This window comes from Aquarana catesbeiana, linkage group LG02 (assembly GCF_042186555.1).
Source record: "Aquarana catesbeiana isolate 2022-GZ linkage group LG02, ASM4218655v1, whole genome shotgun sequence".
In the NCBI taxonomy this organism is placed as follows: Eukaryota; Metazoa; Chordata; class Amphibia; order Anura; family Ranidae; genus Aquarana; species Aquarana catesbeiana.
In genome coordinates this window covers 164782460-164802831 of record NC_133325.1, presented here as the reverse complement: position 1 = coordinate 164802831, position 20372 = coordinate 164782460, and the positions used below count along the sequence as shown (strand labels likewise).

General features: G+C 41.6%; 2 protein-coding genes across 3 annotated transcripts in view; one reads left to right on the top strand and one right to left on the bottom strand.

Annotated features, from left to right (window-relative positions):
* Positions 1–20372, top strand: part of TSPAN31 (tetraspanin 31) — a 182136-nt gene that overhangs the window by 35024 nt on the left and 126740 nt on the right. The window lies entirely within an intron of this gene.
* LOC141127380 (uridylate-specific endoribonuclease D-like) overlaps positions 1–20372 on the bottom strand; it is a 32319-nt gene that overhangs the window by 10532 nt on the left and 1415 nt on the right. Inside the window, exons 2-5 of the mRNA XM_073613737.1 lie at positions 19633–19801; positions 14738–14940; positions 13156–13269; positions 7651–7757 (exon numbers count right to left, since the gene is read on the bottom strand). Of these exons, the coding sequence (XP_073469838.1) occupies positions 7651–7757; positions 13156–13269; positions 14738–14940; positions 19633–19801 (593 nt within the window). The remainder of the gene's footprint in view (positions 1–7650; positions 7758–13155; positions 13270–14737; positions 14941–19632; positions 19802–20372) is intronic.

Sequence of the window (20372 nt, the reverse complement as noted above, 5' to 3'; positions counted from 1 at the left end):
CAGATCTCCTCCATGACTGATGAGAGTAGCGGGGAGTTCTCATCACATTCAAATGCCAATTCCGATTGTGAATCAAATTCAGCATTTGAACCGATCGATAGTAGTGGATCGGCAAACGAATCAGAGGAAGAATGGATCCCTCCTAAAAGAGCACGGTGCTCTGGAAACCAGGCAGCCACTAACAACATACCCCAGGATCAAATTCCCAGGCCCAGTACCAGCGCTGCTACCAGCGATAGACCCCAAAACCAAAGGCCCAGTACCAGAGCTGCCGCCAGCGAAAGGCCACAAGAAATGCCCAGTACCAGCACTTCCACAGCATCACGCCCAAATGCCAGCACTGAAGTGCCACGTCCCCCAAGAGCCAGGGCGGCTACATATCTCCCAGATGGTCTTGCCCATCCAACATGGCTGCCTTCCGACTCAGGATCAGCAAGAATTCCCTCTTTCACCGCACAGCCAGATGTGCAGGCCAATACCCAAAATTTTTCTGAAATTGATTGATTTAATTTATTTTTGCCCAACACTTACTGCAACTCATCGCGGACCAGACCAATTTATATGCCCGGCAGCATATTGCCAAAAACCCCCAATCTTCATACGCCCGTCCATTCGAGTGGAAGGATTTGACTCTGGAGGAGTTCAAAATGTTTATGGGCCTCACCATAAACATGGGGCTTACAAAAAAAAAAAAAATGAAGGACATGCCTATTGGTCCACCCACCCCATTCACCACATGCCCATTTATTCTTCTGTAATGTCCAGGTCCCGATACGAGATGATAATGAGCTTTCTTCATTCAGTGACAACACCCAGTGCCCTCAATCATCCAAATTACGATAAATTATATCAAATTCGCCCACTCATTAATTTCTTTACTCTATGTCCCCGATAAGCATATATGTGTAGATGAGTCCCTGGTACCCTTTTCAGGCTGGCTAGGAATAAAACAATACATTCTTAGCAAAAGGGCTAAATACGGAGTGAAATTTTATTAGCTTTGCGAGAGAGTCACGCGATATCTGTATGCGTTCCGCATATACGAAGGAAGAGATTCCCAGCTCCAGCCCCCTGAGTGCCCGGCCTACATGGGCACAACTGGTAACATTGTATGGGACCTGGCCTACCCACTGCTAAAGAAAGGTTACCACATATACCTGGATAACGTCTATACAAGCCTGCCCCTTTTCAAACACCTATACCTCGCACAAACTCTGGCCTGTGGAACCTCCAGAAAGAATAGGAAGGGCTTCCCACAAGCCATAGTAAAAAAGAAATTGTGCAGGGGAGAAAGAGCAACTTTGAGATGCAATGAAGTGCTGGCCTTGAGGTGGAAGGATACCAGGAATGTGTACATGATGTCCACCATCCATGACGACACTACAGTTGAAGTTCAGAGAAGATGAGGTCCCATTGTAAAGCTAAAATGTGTACAAGATTACAATCTGTACATGGTGGGGGGGGGGGGGGGGGTGGAATTCAATGACCAAATGCTTCAGCCCTATTTAGCAATAAGGAGGTCCCGTTTCTGGTACAAGAAAGTAGCACTCTATTTAATTCATTTGGCCATTTATAATGCCTACATAATTTACACCAAATCCACCGAAAGCCCTGCCCACTTCCTAAAATTAATTGAAGAAGTTGTCATGTGCCTCATCTACCATCAAAGACCCCCCCCCCCCCCAAGAAAACCTTCACACGCCACTTCCCGGACCACATTCCACCATCTGAAGCAGGCTGAAGAGGCCAAAAAAGATTTTCAGTATGCAGCAGTAAAGGATTTCAAAGAGATACCAGCTACCATTGTCCCCAGTGTCCCCTTGAACCTGGTCTTTGCATTGGTGAATGCTTCAGACTATATCACACATCCTTAAAATATTAGCCCATATTCTTAACCATTTCCCCATTTTCATCATCTGTGCTGACCATTTCCCATGCTTCCTCAAATAACCATGCCACTGCCTTCTACGTGAACTGACCCTGGCCTGTTTTTTGACTATGCCTCTGCCAACCGTTTGGACCGCTTACATGTGAACTGACCCTGGCCTGTTTTACCAACTACGCTTCTGCCTACTGTTTGGACTGCTTACATGTGAACTGACCATGGCCTGTTTTACCAACTACGCTTCTGCCTACCACTTGGACTGCTTGCACGTCATCTGACCCTGGCCTGTTTTATGGACTATGCTTTTGCCTACCGCTTGGACTGATCTGTTGCCCTGCTACTGTAGGACAAAGGGGTCTCACATGTGAGGGGCTCCAGAAATGTTTTTCCAGATGGAGAAAACTATTTTTTTTTTGTCTCCGGGTTTCGTAATTTCCGGATTAGGGTCTGGAGTCTGGAGGCTTCATAGAGATTTGGGTGGGTTGAAGCCTCTACCCCTGTGCCCCTGTGCACAGGACTTACATGATTGTGGCCCTCAGCCTGCTGCTGACTTACTGCCGCCATCCCCCTGCCTGCAGCATAAACTGACCACACCTCTGCCTGCTTCCTGGACTATGGAAATAATTAGCTGTAGCAAGAGGCAGTATGTTTACGAAGGGCTGGAGAGCGGTACAATAATGAGTGCAGGGAGGTAACGGTGTACCAGGACCAATATTATGGCTGTGCTGGCTGTCTCTGCCTGGACAATTTCTATGGACAAATGCTTTGGCTGTGCTGACGATATCTTTGTGCTGACTATAGACAATATTCCTGCCTGCTGCCTGGATAATTACTATTGTTGCTAAGCACATCCCTGCCTGCTGCCTGCACCAATTCTCTCCTCTGGGGACACTACTAAAACCACAGGTAATACTTTTTATTTACCCTTTTCAAATTCAATAGAATTTATTTTGGAGTGTAATTCTTGGTATGTAAATGCTATGTGTTAGAAATATAAGGGCCTTAAAAATAATAGGTTGTCAGGAAATTAGATGTGTAATTTATGCTTGTAGAACGGCTGAAGGTGCTACTTCAATGCTGGGCCTCTGTATGTGGTCAGGCTGTGTAAAAGTCTGACACATGTGGTATCGCCATACTCAGGAGGAGTAGCAGAATGTATTTTGGGTAGTCATTTTTACTATGTACATGCTATGTGTTGAAAATATCTTAAAAATGGACAACTTTGTGGAAAAAAAATGCGTTTTCATTTTTTTTCCACATTTTCCAAAAACTTCTGGAAAAAAATGAACCGTTCAAAAGACTCATTATCCCTCATAGATTATACATTGGGGTGTCTGCTTTCCAAAATGGGGTCATTTTGAGGGTGTTTCCATTGTCCTGGTGCTCCAGGGAGTTTAAAATTGTAATAGGTGGTTGAAAAATGAGATGTATAATTTATGCTTGTAGAACGCCTGAAGGTGCTACTTCACTGGTGGGCCTCTGTATGTGGCCAGGCTGTGTAAAAGTCTCACACATGTGGTATCGCCATACTCAGGAAGAGTAGCAGAATGTATTCTGGGGTGTCATTTTTGCTACGTACATGCTATGTGTTGGAAATATCTTAAAAATGGACAACTTTGTGGAAAAAAAAATGCTTTTTCATCTTTTTCCACATTTTCCAAAAACTTCTGGAAAAAAATGAACAGTTCAAAAGACTCATTATCCTCATAGATTATATGTTGGGGTGTCTGCTTTCCACAATGGGGTAATTTTGTGGGCGTTTCCATTGTCCTGGGGCTCCAGGGCCTTCAAAACTGTAATAGGTGGTTGAGAAATGAGATGTGTAATTTATGCTTTTAGGACGCCTGAAGGTGCCACTTCCCTGGCGGGCCTCTGTATGTGGCCAGGCTGTGTAAAAGTCTCACACATGTGGTATTGCCATACTCAGGAGGAGTAGCAGTATGTATTTTGGGGTGTCATTTTTGCTATGTACATGCTAGGTGTTGAAAATATCTTAAAAATGGACAACTTTTTCCACATTTTCCAAAAACTTCTGGAAAAAAATGAACAGTTCAAAAGACTCATTATGCCTCATAGATTATACGTTGGGGTGTCTGCTTTCCAAAATGGGGTCATTTTGTGGGTATTTGTACTTTCCTGGCTTGTTAGTGTCTCAAGAAATGAGATAGGTCTTCAGTACATCAGGTGTGATCAGGTGTGATCAATTTTCAATGATTTGTACCATAGCTTGTAGACTCTATAACTTTCACAAAAAACAAATAATATACACTAATTAGGGTTATTTTTACCAAAGATATGTAGTCGCATACATTTTGGCCAAACTTTATGAAGAAATATTACTAATTTGCTAAATTTTATGACAGAAACAAAGAAAAAGGCATTTTTCCACCAAATTTTTAGTATTTTTTTATTTATAGCACAAAAAATAAAAAAACCACTAGTGATTAAATACCACCAAAAGAAAGCTCTATTTGTGTGAAAAAAAGGACACAAATTTCATTTGGGTACAGTGTTGCATGACTGAGTAATTGTCATTCAAAGTGTGAGAGCGCTGAAAGCTTTGGTCTGGGCAGGAAGGGGGTGAAAGTGCCCTGTAGGCAAGTGGTTAAAATTAGAAGAAAAGAGTTTTAACCTTAAACTACGTAGAGGGTTCTTTACTGTAAGAGAGGCAAGGATGTGGAATTCCCTTCCACAGGCGGTGGTCTCAGCGGGGGGCGTGGATAGTTTTAAGAAACTATTAGATAAGCACCTGAACGACCGCAACATACAGGGATATACAATGTAATACTGACATATAATCACACACATAGGTTGGACTTGATGGACTTGTGTCTTTTTTCAACCTCACCTACTATGTAACTATGTAACTATGTAGTGTCGTATCGCAAAAAATGACCTGGTCATGGAGGGGGTTAAACCTTCTGGAGCTGAAGTGGTTAAGGAGTTAATATGTTTATTACTGGCAGCAAAGGAGTAAAGGAGTTAAAGCAACACAAAACTCTGGCTTAGAATAAAAGTCTATTCAAGTATGTATTCAAAAAAGTACCTTCCATGGCTCTCGGCCTCCTTCAAATGTCTGAATTCCTTCCTTTTTTAATGCTGCTATGATCTTATTTCCTGTTAGAGGGTGTCTAAGTTAATTCTCCATGGTCCCACTGTATGTTAGAACCCAGCACTCTCTTTTGCTCACTCCCAAGATGAAATATAGAATGTGTTGTGTGCATAGAGCAATATCCTGGCAACTAATGTGCACTGCTCATTCAAAGTGAATGGGAAAAGGAGAGGTTCGAGGGCTCACGGAGGATGTTACAAGGAGGTCCTAAAATTGCATTTTAGGACACTTCATTTTCCTCTGACTTTGTCATTGGTGCCAACATGCACCATGACAGCCGGGTCTTCCCCAGTCCCTCCCAGTAATCTGTCCACCAGACCTGTGATGTGTCGAACCCGAGTGCCCAGTAGACAACATACAGTTCGGCACTTCAGGTCTTTGTGACAGATTGTCCTCTCTGTCCTTCTGACAACTGAGTCCCCTACCACCAGAATATGTCTTTCCTTTTCCTTGGCTTTACTCCCGACCTCACTGTTTCTTTTCTGGACATAATTATAATTCATTTGATTATTATTGCCAACATTTATTTTGTCAAAAAGAGCAGCTCTGGGGATCAAAAACGCTAAATACACTAAGTACCCTACAATCCCTTTTCTTTTACTTATTCATATACACTATATTGTCAAAAGTATTGGGACACCTGCCTTTACACGTACATAAACTTTAATCACAATCCCAGTCTTAGTCTGTAGGGTTCAGTATTGAGTTGGCCCACCCTTTGCAGCTATAACAGCTTCAACTCTTCTGGGAAAGCTGTCCACAAGGTTTAGGAGTGTGTATATGGGAATGTTGACTATTCTTCCAGAAGCATATTTGTGAGGTCAGGCACTGATGTTGGACGAAAAGGCCTGGCTTGCAGTCTGCACTCTAATTCATCCTAAAGGTGTTCTGTTGTATTGAGGTCAGGACTCAGACGAGTCAAGTTTCTCCACCCAAAACTTGCTCATCCATGTCTTTATGGACCTTGCTTTGTGCACTGGTGCGCAGTCATATTGGAACAGGAAGGGGCCATCCCCAAACTGTTCCCACAAAGTTGGGAGCATGAAATTGTACAAAATGTCTTGGTATGCTGACACCTTAAGAGTTCCCTTCACTGGAATTAAGGGGCCAAGCCCAACCCCTGAAAAACAACCCCAGACCATAATCCCCCCTCCACCAAATGATTGTGACCAGTGCAAGAAGCAAGGTCCATAAAGACATGGATGAGTGAGTTTGGAGTGGAGGAACTTGACTGGCCTGCACAGAGTCCTGACTTCAACCTGATAGAACACCTTTGGGATGAATTAGAGTGGGGACAGCGAGCAATACTTTTGACAATATAGTGTATCTCAGATTACTGTTTCGGATAAAGTACCATGAGCTGTAGCTATAGTAATAGTTGCCAGAGGTTCCCTGAGACCTGAAAGTTTTTTCAAGGGTCCCCCCATGTTAAAAAATGTAGAGATAGGCTGCTCTATGTAATAGAGATATAGAGTGGGGAAGGTGTTTTGTACTCCAAATCAAAAGAGATGCCTGCCAGGAGAGTGGCAACCATGCTCCTTCCTACATACTGTATGGTAAGTGAGCAATATCACCCTAGAACAGGAAGTGTGTTACTGGCAGGATCACCAGGTGAATATAAGGGGAATAACTCCTGAAAAAAAAATAAAACTAATGCAGCCACAACATCGGAAGACTGCTAAGCAGCAATATATCACATTTTTGTTTTTAAGTTAAGATCACCTTTAAGGTGAGTGAGTTTCCCATGTAGCTATAAATGCTGGGGTATGTTCCTGAATGTAATTAGAGCTAGGGAAGCTGTTTGGATCAGCAGCAAAATTGTTTATCAATAAACAAGTCCAGTTGAATGTGACTAACTACTAGCAAAACAAGATGTAGCCAAAAGAGAACTGATAGGTACAGGGCTGGACTGGGACAAAAATTTGGCCCTGGACTTCATCCAGACTGGCCCACTTTGACAGGTCTCTCCCATGCCGGCTTGCCACCCAAGCCCCCCCCCCCCCCCCCCACTAGCCATTAGCCGTTCTACATTATTTCTCTTATAGGCAGTACCAGTGGGGAAGCTAGACATTATTTCACCTGGGGCAAAGAATCAGTTTGGCACCCCCCCCCCCCCCCCCAATGGGACAAGATTAGGCAGGAAAGTGAGACCGCCCTCCTTCCAGATCGTATGATGAGCTTCTCAGTGTTGACTCCTGAGCATCATGTCTGTATTCAGGCGCGCTGCATAACTAGCCAGGGAGAGGTGGTGAACACTGCGGGGGGGGGGGGACAGAGGACCGGAGGGAGGCAGTGGTCCACTGTCACTGAAATCGGCCCAATGAGCCATCGGCCCACCGGGAAACTCCCTGTAGTCCCAATGGCCAGTACATGCCTGGATAGGTATGAAAACTGTACAGCCATGCATACCTTTATTTCCCATCTCACGAAAACTCTGAATTATCACCTTTCATCAAGAATATAGCTGCCACTTTCTTAGGCTAGGTTTTAAAATAAATGCAATTATTTAATTGATTGTAATAGGAAGCGCTATTCTGCCCATGGAATTGTTACTATGAGCCCAGTGAGCATACATAAGGATGATTTGCACATGTTGCATCATTTACTTAACATTGTCTGGGGGGAGAATTAACAATTACACAGAAACACTTACAGGTCCATTTGCACTGTAACTCAGGTAGTTGAGTTGTCCAGCCTTTTCCAGCAGGTAGAACCGTATCCAGTTGTGGAAGCCAGAGATCTTTCCACCATGGATTTCACCTATGAATGCAAAGCACTAATGAGCGCTGTGTAAAGAAGGCTCAAAGCAAAAAAGATACATTATGGGGGGGATTTACTAAAACTGGTGCACACAGAATCTACTGTAGCCGTGCATTGTAACCAATCAGCTTCCAGGTTTTATTGTCAAAGATTAAATGAACAAGCTTAATTTTGAAACTGATCGGTTACTATGCACAGCTGCCCCTACCAGATTCTGTGTGCACCAGATCTTTCAATCATCCACCCATCCTCAATTTATACATTCTGCTATAGTGTGGCTTCTATTAACGGAGCAGCTGGGGGGGGGGGGGGGACGGGCAGGACATAACTGACTGTAAGTAATGTCCCTTATGCTGATTTTTCTATTTTTTTTTATATTAGCTACACTTATGCCACGTACACACGGTCGGAATTTCCGACAGAAAAAGTCCGATGGGAGCTTTTGGTCGGATAATCCAACCGTGTGTATGCCCCATTTGGCTTTTTCTGTCTGCATTTCCGATGGACTTAAATAGAGAAAATGCTCTAAATTTTTCTGTCGGAAATGCCGACGGAGTTTGTCCCGTTGGCAAGTCTGACCATGTGTACGCGGCATTAGGCTTTAAAGGGCAGAATTTCCGTTTTCATAATAAATAGAAGCATTTTTAAATGCTATTTCTGGCCCAGCTTTTCTCTCACTCACCTTATCCACAGAAGGTTTAAAACCTTGTCAGTTTATTAGAATTTTTAAAGTGATTTTCAGATTCCATTACTTCCTGTAGTTTGTCTCGCCGCATTCACTTCCTGTAGGTCATCTCCTAAAAGCCTTCTCTTCCTTGTTGCATCACATAAGAGGGCATAATAGGGTTCACCACCACACCTCTCTCACTACAATACCACCTTCCACCCACTTTCTATACAATCTGAATGTGTAGTCTCCTTTAGATCTCCCATCAGCTATGTAGTACAAGGGCCTGCCTGGTTTGATACAAATTGAATAGATTGGTCGGGCGTGTCTACCTATTCCATAGTTGTGGCAAATCTAAAGGAAATTGCACAGAGATTGCACAATCAGATTGTATAGTGTATGGCAAGTACATAGGAGGGAGTGCATTCCTGCATGTGTTTCTTTTGGGTGTTTTGGATTGTTTTCACTTGTCACACATAGGGCAGTCCGTTCACTTGAATGGGCTACCCTACACGCGACAAGCGCCCCAGAGAAGCTCCAGAACTTTTTTTGGGCGTGGAGCATGCTGTGTTACCGCAGTTTTTGGTGCGTTCGCTGCACTTGGGGAGCCTTTAACATGTAATGACATGTAATGACAACACAGACATGATGCACATTTGCAGCGTTTCTGAAATGCATGGCAAAGCACGCATTTCCTGTGTGGTTTGCCATGCATGTGGAAAAACACAGATGTGAATGGAGCCTCATTGTTCTTGTGTAAGGACACATTCACATTCAGAGTAGTGGGAGCGCATGTTTTTTGGCTTGTTTTTCCAGTGACACATATAGGGCAGCCCGTTGATTTCAAAGGGCTGTGCCACAAGTGGCAAAGTAGTTCCTGGGACCTTTTGGCATGCACGTATTTTACTGTGCATTTTGCTGCTTTTGTAAACCATTTTTTCATGTGGCCAAATGTGCGTTTGCTTCTGTGTTTGGTGTGCCATTAACAATTAATGGAAATTAATGAATGAAAAACAAACAGGGGGATCAATACTGTCCTAATGATCCTGCTTGCTAATCTGTCGCACTTTTTTTACATTGTATGTTAGGGATAGATATATTATGTGTACAGAAGTTGTACAGTACATTAAATTAGAGTATCTGCACTTGTTTAAAAAGTGTTCCTAAGCACTTTTTTGTTGAGCAACTGATGAACTTGTAAAAGAGGTGCTTACAGTTGGGGCAGAAGAAAATAGGTAGACAGTTTCTACATGGTCGCCAAGGTATACAGAACTAAATTTGTTGCTTTGGTAGCAAAAGAAACTCAAAGATTCATGCCAACATTTTCGCAAGAAGCTAAATTAATACCAAACTGCTTTAATAAATGCCCTTCATAGTGTTTAGTGAAGTCCGGAGGGACACAACACGTCAGGTGGGCTGGCGTATTGATAATGTGGAATCGCATGTATATATTTATGAATGTGAGTGCAACATTTTTATTGAGATCATAATAAGCAAACATTGAGTACTATGGAGCTTTTTTTTTTTTCTTTTATAGCTAAATGAGCTTTCAAGTGGCGCCAGAAAGGTGAAATGAACATTAAGTGAGACCTGGGTAGCTAGATTTCTCAAAGCTGTATCTGACCTCCTGTTTTACATTGAGGTCCTCCAAATAAGTGCGAGTGGGTGATGTGGTGTTTGACGTCACACCATTGTTCACCGAGTTTTACTGAGTTTTATGGTTTACATAAAAATTGGGACTCTTTGGACTTTTCTACACAGTAAATGGGAACATGAGTTAATTTATTGTTTAACTACTTTAATACTTAGCCAATTTTGACACTCTCACATTCATGTAAAAATCAAAATTTTTTTGCTACTAAATTATTTAGAACCTCCAAAACATTATATATTTTTTAAGCAGAGGCCCGAGAGAATAAAATGGAGGGTGTTGCTGCTTTTTATGTCACACGGTATTGGCGCAGTTGTTTTTCAAATGCAATTGTTTTGGAAAATATATATTTTAATTACTTTTATTGCACAAAACATAACTAACATGTCACATTTTAAAATGGCATATGTCTGTGGAACGGCGCCAAACTATGGTACCTTAAAATCTCCATAGGTGAGGCTTTAAAAAGCCTTTACAAGTTACTAGTTTAGCGTTACACAGGAGGTCTGGTGCTAGAATTATTGTTCCTGCTCAGACGTTTGCAACAATACCTTACATGTGTGGTGCTCTCGCTGTGTACATATATGTTCAGGACTTACATGCGCGTGAGCTCGAAGGAATAGGGGCACTTTTTAAATTTTTAAATTTTATTATTTATTTTTTAAAAAACTTTTTTTTTTTTTTTTTTTTTTTTACACTGTCCCTTAATTTTTTGTTCATCAACTTTATTGCTATCACAGGGGATAAACAATATCCCTTGTGATAGCATTGGAACTTAGGAACTTAGGAACTTAGGTGTCCCTGGAAAACACAAGCTGGATGATCGCTGGAAGTCACAGCCTTATATTATCTATAAGTAGCTGCCAGGACTACCAGTATACCAGATCCGCCCAGATAGGAAGTACGGGCCCACTAAAGACCTGGCACCGTAATCATCTACTGCTGCTATCAGAAGCAGTTTGTGTGCCTCAATATCCAGATCCACAGCCTACTCGAATGTCCAATAACCAGGTCTCAGTCTGTGGCACTGAACACAGATGAAGAGGACAGTGAGGATGAAAAACATGTCATGGACTGGCTGTGGCAGTCTATGCTATAAGAAACTGCCACTCTTCTTCCTTCTAAAGAAGCAGATACTGGAAACCTTAGGCCTGAGGCACCATAGCTCATACCACAGAGCCAATCATTGACAGGCCAGGACAATCTTCTGATTTCCCTAACTGCAGAGGACACAGAGACTCTTCAGCCTTCTATGGTGGAGGAGGAAGAGGCTGCTATACCAGAACCATCTGAGCCCAAAGAGCAAAGGGAAAAAGCGAATAATTTGCCCGGCAAAAAGACTGACTTACGATACTCTAGTCGAAAGTTCTGAGGAAGCTATCTATACCTCTCAAAAAACTCACAACACGTTGACCCCTCCCATTACAAGTTTAGTGGAGGGCGACTCCAACTCACCCCCGGCACATCTAGGTGGGCCATCCCAATATCGGTGGCTTGTGGGCAAGACAACCTCACCTCTTATAACAAATGGTGGGAGGTTCCCTTGTCAGGTTCATATGTGCATGCCAATTACTTGTTTCCATACATGTACTAACCTGTTTTTGCCTCCCGATGTATTTTGAAAGCATGTAACAGATTCAGGACATTAAGGCTGCTTTCACACTGAAAGCGATGTCCGTTGAGCTAAAGCGCCGGTTTGTGCCGCTTTTCGGCCGCTAATGGGGTGCTTTTTACTCCAAAAAAGGGTAAAAAGTCCAGTTTTGCTGCGCTTTCAAAACGCTTTTTAGGCGCTTTGAAAGTGCTGCCCATTCATTCCAATGGGCAGGGCATTTTAGGAGCACTAAATACAGCGCTCCCAAATTACCAAGCGGCTCCTTCGGGGGTGGTGCTACAGGATTTATTATATAAATTAACATAAATATTGGTGTGAAGGACCTACTAGATTGTTTATGTTACCACTAATAGGAGAGCTGCACTGTTTTATTGTTTATTATACTGTTTATGTGTTTAGTGAATGCATATTAGTGATAGCTACTCGTTCAGAAATAGAAAAAGTAATTTGCTGTACTTCTGATATAGGTACTGCGGGATATCTGTTGATTTATATATTCCGAGGCATGCATGTATATGCTTATGGAGGCAACAGGAGACAAATATCCAAAGACTTTTAAAGTGATTGTAAAGGTTTGTTTTCTTTTTCTTTTTTTAAATAACAAACATGCTATACTTACCAGCTCTGTGCAAGGGCTTTGCATAGAGCAGCCCTGATCCTCCTTTTTTAGGTTCCCGCGGCGGCGCTTCTGGCTACCCCTTTTCATCGAGTGCCACAACGGAGTGCTTTCCATGGGGGCACTCATGCGGGCATGCTCCCGAGTCCTGCTGCTGCGTCCATTGACACAGACAGCAGGACTCGGCCTCTCCCCCGCCACCCATGTCACTGAATTTGATTGAATTTGATTGACAGCAGCGGGAGCCAATGGCTCCCGCCGCTATCAATCTGTCCAATGAGGACCTGTGACAGCGACTGGAGTTACTGGGCTTGTTCTTGTCGCTGGAATGATCGGTTCAGGTAAGAAAAGGGGGGCTCTGGGGGGCTGCTGCAGCACAGAAGGTTTTAAACCTCAATGCATAAAATTAATTAAGGTAAAAAACACTGAGGGTTTACAACTCCTTTAAAGCTATCTTGACTCAGCAGAAGACTATAATATGAAGGCCGGGTATGCCTGGTAAGCTCCATCTAACGCCCCCCCCCCACCCCCGAAAAGGGAATGGAAATCAACCCAATTTGTTAAAAGTAATCTCACAGCTGTAGCCATTGATTTTACAGTCTGCCATCTGGTAATCAGGATAGGAAAACACGGGTATACTCTTTACTAACAATAGGTGGGAATAATGTCCAGAAGATGTTCTGAAAAATGTTAAAGATGTTTTAGACATGTTCAAAATAAAAATATCTAAAATGAGACAATGCTTTCAATAAATACAGTATATGATATGTTAGGCCTAATGTGCTGACAGTATGTTATTTATATAATAAAAATTAAAAAAAAGGCAAGATACAAGAAGCAGTTACTCCTTACCAAGAAATATGTGCTCAAAACCTGATGAGTCCAAGGGCCCCTTGGTACGGGTAAACAGTCCAAACCACATCAACTTCAGGTCATCCTTAAAGCTTGTGGAAGATGTATAATAACCTGTGTGAAGGTAAACAAATTTTCATTTAGACTTACCTTGACAATCACTGACAGGTTGCAGAGTTGGACAATTGCCTTTGGCACATTTCGTAAGAGTGTTGCTTAATTTCTTGGAGACATTTCTCTGCATTTTAATCCATAGTCTAAGGTGACTGGCTTCTGAATTGGTTGATTAACCCCATACAGGAAAAAACTGCTAACTGCTACTTGTCATTCACCTACATAGCAAGTATAGGTTCTATGACACTAGATCCCAAATGCTCAGTCTCCTTCTATAAAGTCTTGGGGTTACAGTATTTTGAAGTATAATGGCTTTGGAGAGGCCTCTCTCAAGCCCAAAATGTTATATAAGATGCATAATATAAAGAGAGACCCAGGCAAGTGTAAGTCCAAGTAGGAAAGTATATTTATTGAAAAAATGATGTTAACCAGCCCCAATCCCCCCACCCTGTCAAGACTTTAAACTTTCAGAGAACAGGAATATATAGACTGTAAAGAACTCCATATTCAGATCAAAGTTCTCCACAGCTTGAGTATTATCATCTTCTAATTATTTGAAGATCTTATCAGCATTCTTTACAGTTTGAGTATTCACATCTCATGAAAGTTTGAAGACCTTACCACAGTTTTCTACAATCTAAAGCCAGCCATACATGGATCGAAATCCAGCTGGTTCGGCAGGGATTGGAGAAATTTCAATCCATGTACAGTATGGGCAGGCTGATTGTACCCAAGTCGATCCATCGATCATCTTGGGTAGAACCAGCCTGTCAGATTTTTCTTAATGTGATTAGTGCCAGCAGCTACAGCCGCTAGCAGTAATCATTGTATTCTGTTGGCCAGGAATGCTCCCCCATCAATACTAACTGTGTTGATGGGGGAATCAAGAAATTTTCTTCCTTCCTCCACAAGAAAATTGGGTAATCTGTGGGCTGCTTAAGTATTCCCATCTCCTGAAAGTTTTTAAACCCTGATGAAAGGGGTCTCCTATAACTCCCCTATGGTAAGTAGGTAGGTTGTAATAAAATTTTAACAACAATGTTACATCTATACATTGGATTTTTCCTACGCTAAAGCTACAATACATTTTATCTTTTGTGCCAGGTCTAAATAAGTTAATCTATCAATGTTTTGTCCAAAGCACATGTGATACAGTGAAGGCAGACATAAGAGGGTAATTATAACAAAGCAAACAGCAATGTTCGAAATATCATAACCTTTAGCAATTGATCAAAATTCCTCTTTTACTAGTCTGTTCATAGTAAACTCAGATATGGTTGTTAAATATCATAGAATATTGTATATTATCATTGCTCATACAAAATTGTCCTTTAAAAAGGTTGCATGGACTGTTTGTATGTAAGTAATCAAATTTATAGTAAGAATATAGAATATGTGCAAATAATATTGTTTACCTTTTGTACCTTTGCAATAATAGTGGTATTGCTTTTATAATAAAGGTGTTTACCTTTGGAAACTAGGAAATTTGAAAGTAAACTGAAGATAGAAGTCTTGAACACCTCGTCAACAAATGCATTTTGCTCTGTGATCTCTCCAGAGGGCACTGACTCTGCTGTTCCAGTCGTCTGCACGTAATTATCAAGCAGAGCTATGAATCGGGAAAAGGTTGGACGGGCAAACAGTTTGGCCTCATTGACATAGCTGAAAAGCCTAAAAGTAAAACAGAATTTAGTGCATGCTTAAAGGTGCCCAACTAAGATAAAGATGTTGGTAGACTGAAAATATAACTTTATATATGATTTATATCTTTTTAACCACTTCAAAACATTGTAAAGTAATAAATAAGCCATGCAATATAGAGTCTGTGTTGTGTGAAACATTGCATCTGTGCAATGTTTGTATATTTATAAGGCCATTGGCATTAACCTGACCTTGTGGAGTCTTTCATGATTTTTAAAAGCTGGATTGATAGTTATTGCAAACAGGCACATTTCAGGTCTCATTTTTTTTTTCTGGAAACCAAAGCAGGTTGTTGCTTGGGACAAAACCTACACTTAATTGATACATGAAGACTTCTGTCTGAAAGGTTGTCCAAACTTCATTTACATCAGGATGTGCTCAGCAGTCCTGCCAGCAACAGTTCATAGAATCTGAACACGCGACTCTATCAAGGGCACACTGCGGTATCACCAGTTATATGGTTCCATGAAACCTATAAACACTGGATGGGAAGGAGAGGTCACCTATTGTGGGTGCGTCTCAGGTGACCTCTCAAATGGCTAATTTCATGTATCCTTAACCACTTCAGCCCCGGAAGAATTTACCCCCTTCCTGACCAGACCACTTTTTGCGATACGGCACTGCGTCACTTTAACTGACAATTGCGAGGTCGTGTGATGTTGCACCCAAACAAAATTGAAGTCCTTTTTTTCCTACAAATAGAGCTTTCTTTTGGTGGTACTTGATCACCTCTGTGGTTTTTATTTTTTGCGCAATAAACAAAAAAAGCGACAATTTTGAAAAAAAGCAATATTTTTTACTTTTTGCTATAATAAATATCCCCAAAAAATATTAAAAAAAATAAATTCTCCTACATATTTTTGGTAAAAAAAATCACAATAAGCGTATATTGATTGGTTTGCATAAAAGTTATAGTATCTACAAAATAGGGGATAGATTTATGGCATTTTTATTATTCTTTTTTTTATTAGTAATGGCGGCGATCTCTGACACTATTTTGGAACCATTGTCATTTATACAGCGATCAGTGCTATAAAAATGCACTGATTACTCTATAAATGACACTGACAGGGAAGGAGTTAAACACTAGGGGGCGATCAAGGGGTTAAGTGTGTCCTAGGGAGTGATTTTAACTGTGGGGGGGGGGTGGGCTACCTAGGACATGACAGCAATCACTGCTCCCAATGACAGCAGTAGATCTCTGTCTTGTCACTAGGCAGAACAGGGAAATGCCTTGTTTTCATGGGCATCTCCCCGGTCTGCCGTTCTGTTAATCGATCGCGGGCACCGGCGGGCATCAAGTCTGTGAGACCCGCGGGCACGGTCACGGAGCACGTGGCGGGCGTGCACCCACAATGCCGCGTCTTAAAGGGGACGTACCTGTCGTTTGGAGGAACTGTTACGCTTTTGGAACCAAATCACTCTGTCCCTTTTCCTCCTTAATTGTCCCTCTTTTTGGAAAGATGTGTAGACCTCTATAATAAATGCAATACTTAACTACCAAAAGTGTTACACTACGCTAAACCTTTCACACAAACCTCTTTAATACTGTTTCAAAAAGCCAGTATAAAGAAACATAGTCATGAAAAAAGCAATTTGAGGTTATTTTGGTTTATTAATTTTGGGGTATTAATAATTTTTTGCTTATTAATTCTTGATGGTGTCAACCTAGGCTACTCACTTTTAGTTTGGACAGGCACACAACTCCCTAACATGGGTAGAAGTGTTCTGTAGTTCACAGAGGTGAACTGGGAAGGGTAATAGCACTACTTGAGATGTTAGTGCAGCAGAAGCATAGTGTACGAGACGTTACAAGTTCTGGAGCACAGGACAGCTCTTAAAGTCTGACAAAATCAGCAGGTTTTGTGCACTAATCAAACATATATAAGAAAAGATTTTTAATGGTGTATTTAACAGATAAAAAGGGGAAAATATGAGGTGTATTTTTAATATCCACATACACTTTAAGCAATTATGTGCTTGGATACATTATTTAAAGTTAACGCCAGGTACAAATTCTTACATTTAAATGTATTCCACAATAGCCACAAAGGCTTTAAGTTCACTTTGTAAGCACCAAATGCTTTTAAAGTCCCAAAGTTTACCTGGTAAAAATAGCGGTGACATCATCCCTATACTACAAAGCCTGTGCAGAGAGTGGAGCTGTGGGAGGGACCCAGCAAGTCTGCCCACTACAAGTTGTATCCATAAAACAAATTCCACTCGCTCATACTGGACCCTGAAAGTTCAACATGGCACCTCATGGCAAAGAACTCTCTGAGGCACTGAAAAAAATAATTTTTGCTCTACATAAAGATGGCCTAGACTATAAGGAGATTGTCAAGACCCTGAAACTGAGCTGCAGCATGGAGGCCAAGACCATACAGTGGTTTAGCAGGACAGGTTCCACTCAGAACAGGCCTCGCCATGGTCAACCAAAGAAGTTGAGTGCACGTGCTCAGCGTCATATCCAAAGGTTGTCTTTGGGAAATAGACATATGAATGCTGCCAGCATTGCTGCAGAGGTTGAAGGGGTGGGGGGTCAGCCTGTCAGTTCTCAGACTATATGCCGTAAACTGTATCAAAATGGTCTGCATGGCTGTCATGCCAGAAGGAAGCCTCTTCTAAAGATGATGCACAAGAAAGCCTGAAAACAGTTTGCTTAAGACAAGCAGACTAAGGACATGAATTACTGGAACTATGTCCTGTGGTATGATGAGACCAAGATAAACTTATTTGGTTCAGATGGTGTCAAGCGCATGTGGCAGCAACCAGGTGAGGAATACAAAGACAAGTGTGTCTTGCCTACAGTCATGCATGGTGGTGGGAGTGTCATGGTCTGGGGCTGCATGGGGGCTGCTGGCACTGGGGAGCTACAGTTCATTGAGGGAACCATGAATGCCAACTTGTACTCTGACATACTGAAGCAGAGCATGATCCCCTCCCTTCAGAGACTGGGCCGCAGGGCAGTATTCCAATATGATAACGACCCCAAACACACCTCCAAGATGACCACTACCTTGCTAAAGAAGCTGAGGATAAAGGTGATGGACTGGCCAAGCATGTCTTCAGACCTAAACCCTATTAAGCATCTGTGGGGCATCCTCAAACAGAAGGTGGGGGAGCACAAGGTCTCTAACATCTACCAGCTCCATGATGTCATCAAGAGGACTCCAGCGGCAACCTGTGAAGCTCTGATGAACTCCATGCTCAAGAGGGTTAAGGCAGTGCTGGAAAATAAGGGTGGCCACACAATATTGACACTTTGGGCCCAATTTGGACATTTTCACTCAGGGGTGTACTCACTTTTGTTGCCAGTGGTTTAGACATTAATGGCTGTGTGTTGAGTTATTTTGAGGGGACAGCAAATTTACACTGTTATACAAGCTGTACACTCACTACTTTACGTTGGAGCAAAGTGTCATTTATTCAGTGTTGTCACATGAAAAGATATAATAAAATATTTACAAAAAATGTGAGGGGTGTACTCACTTTTGTGAGATACTGTATGTCTACAATTTGTCTACATGGTAAAAATACAAAAGGCTGGAGTAGTTGAAGCAATGATTTAATGAAAAGGACATCCCTGAGATTACTACAGTTTTGAAATTACAGTGGACCTATGACACCTGCACTCATAATATGTCCTCAGTCTTCTGTATAAAATGACACTTCCTGACATTTAACCAGGATGACCCAGAACAATAAGAGGCAGAATTGAAATACTGCAGGAGACCAGTACAGTAGAGTATTTTTTAACCAGAGCTGTTTTTATGTTTACTAATTACTATTTTAAAAATGTGCCCAGAGCTGAGCATTAAAGCCCATCTCCAGGCAAAACTTTAAATTATTCCCATCCCAACAGCATTTCAATTGTTGGTGAAGCAATTATATACTTACCTAAGTCCACCATCCATGTCTCTTGTCTGTGCCATTTTCGGGGATTTGAAAATCCAGCACTCGAGATGTACCCACACCAGCCATTCCTAGTTGTTCCCCTTGCACTGCTGTCATCATTTCAGTCTTTTGAATTCTAAGAGGACCCTGCTACTGGACAATGAATAGGAAGTGTCCATGCAGTCAGTGACATGGACACACAAAGAAGGACCCTGCCTCCTGTGTGACCAGGGATTTAAATTGAAACTAAATCCTTCTATTCTTTTCAGCCAAGGAAATTGCCATCTTAGCCTCTGTTTGATCTGAAACTGCCATGGTGCACACACATGTAATAAGTTATGACACCAGACAGTGGATGGTTTGACGAATTGGTTGAGAGCAAAAGCAAATGTGACTGCTAGCATTCCCTGCATGCCGGGAAGGTAACTGGGATTTTGAAACCATTAAACCAATTAGTTCTTTACTTTAAGTAAGTAAAAGGGACATTCAGATTGGGTAATTTTATATATTATACCAGAGATTAGTTAGAGGGGGGTGGAGAGAGTGATCCCCGTGCATAACATTATATCCCATTGTACCAGTGTTGTTCCTTGCTTCTATATTGAGATGTAGCACAGACTTCGCCCTTTCAAGCTACAGTTCCTTACATAAGCCTTAATTAATTATTTTCCAATTACCCAGCATGTTGAAGTTTGCAACTTTCTAAAATAAAATTTTAATAGATAGAAAATTATGAAATATGATGGAAGCAGGTCATCAACCTACTTTTGGCTGGAATAGTCTGTTCCGGCGCTTGTCTGGGAGCTGGATGCCAAGTACTGGAGATTCAAGGTAATGTCACCACTGGCAGCTTTGTTTACATCGGAAGAATACAACTGCTCGACTAAATTGGTAATTTCAGCATTGGTGGCTGCAAACACCTCTGGTACTGCTCCTGGAATACAACAGTTTAAACAAAAATATAGAGTGATTGCTGCAATAATTTAATATTTAAGAAAATGTATGCAAATAGAAAAATACTGATTATGCAGGTTTTAGAATAAGTGTTTATGTCTATAATGTTTAAGAAGACACATAAAGAGCATTAAATTGCAGCTTTTAAATGTATCAAAGCATTGCCAAACAAGTGAAATCTGTTAATGAACTGCTAATTCTAATGAAGCAAAAGTGGCCCCATAATACATTTAGAAAGTCCACTCAGTTTATTTTCAAAAGTTAATTCAGTTTATCTTCAATGTCCACTTATTTTAAAGATTTAAGGATTTAAAAAACTTTCAGCAGTAGGACTGTAGCCCCTTGACAGTCATTGCCAGAGTAATTGTTTCTGAAAACTGCAGCAGAGGTGGATAGTAGAGTGAGCATCAGAGAGTGACCAAAAAGGCACTGAAACTTTAAGGAGAGACTGTCATGAAGGGTTTATTTCTGGAATGCACTGCAGCCCATTGTCCCCCATGATATCAGATCTCAAACATAATTGGACTACAGTTACATCTATGGTGTATATT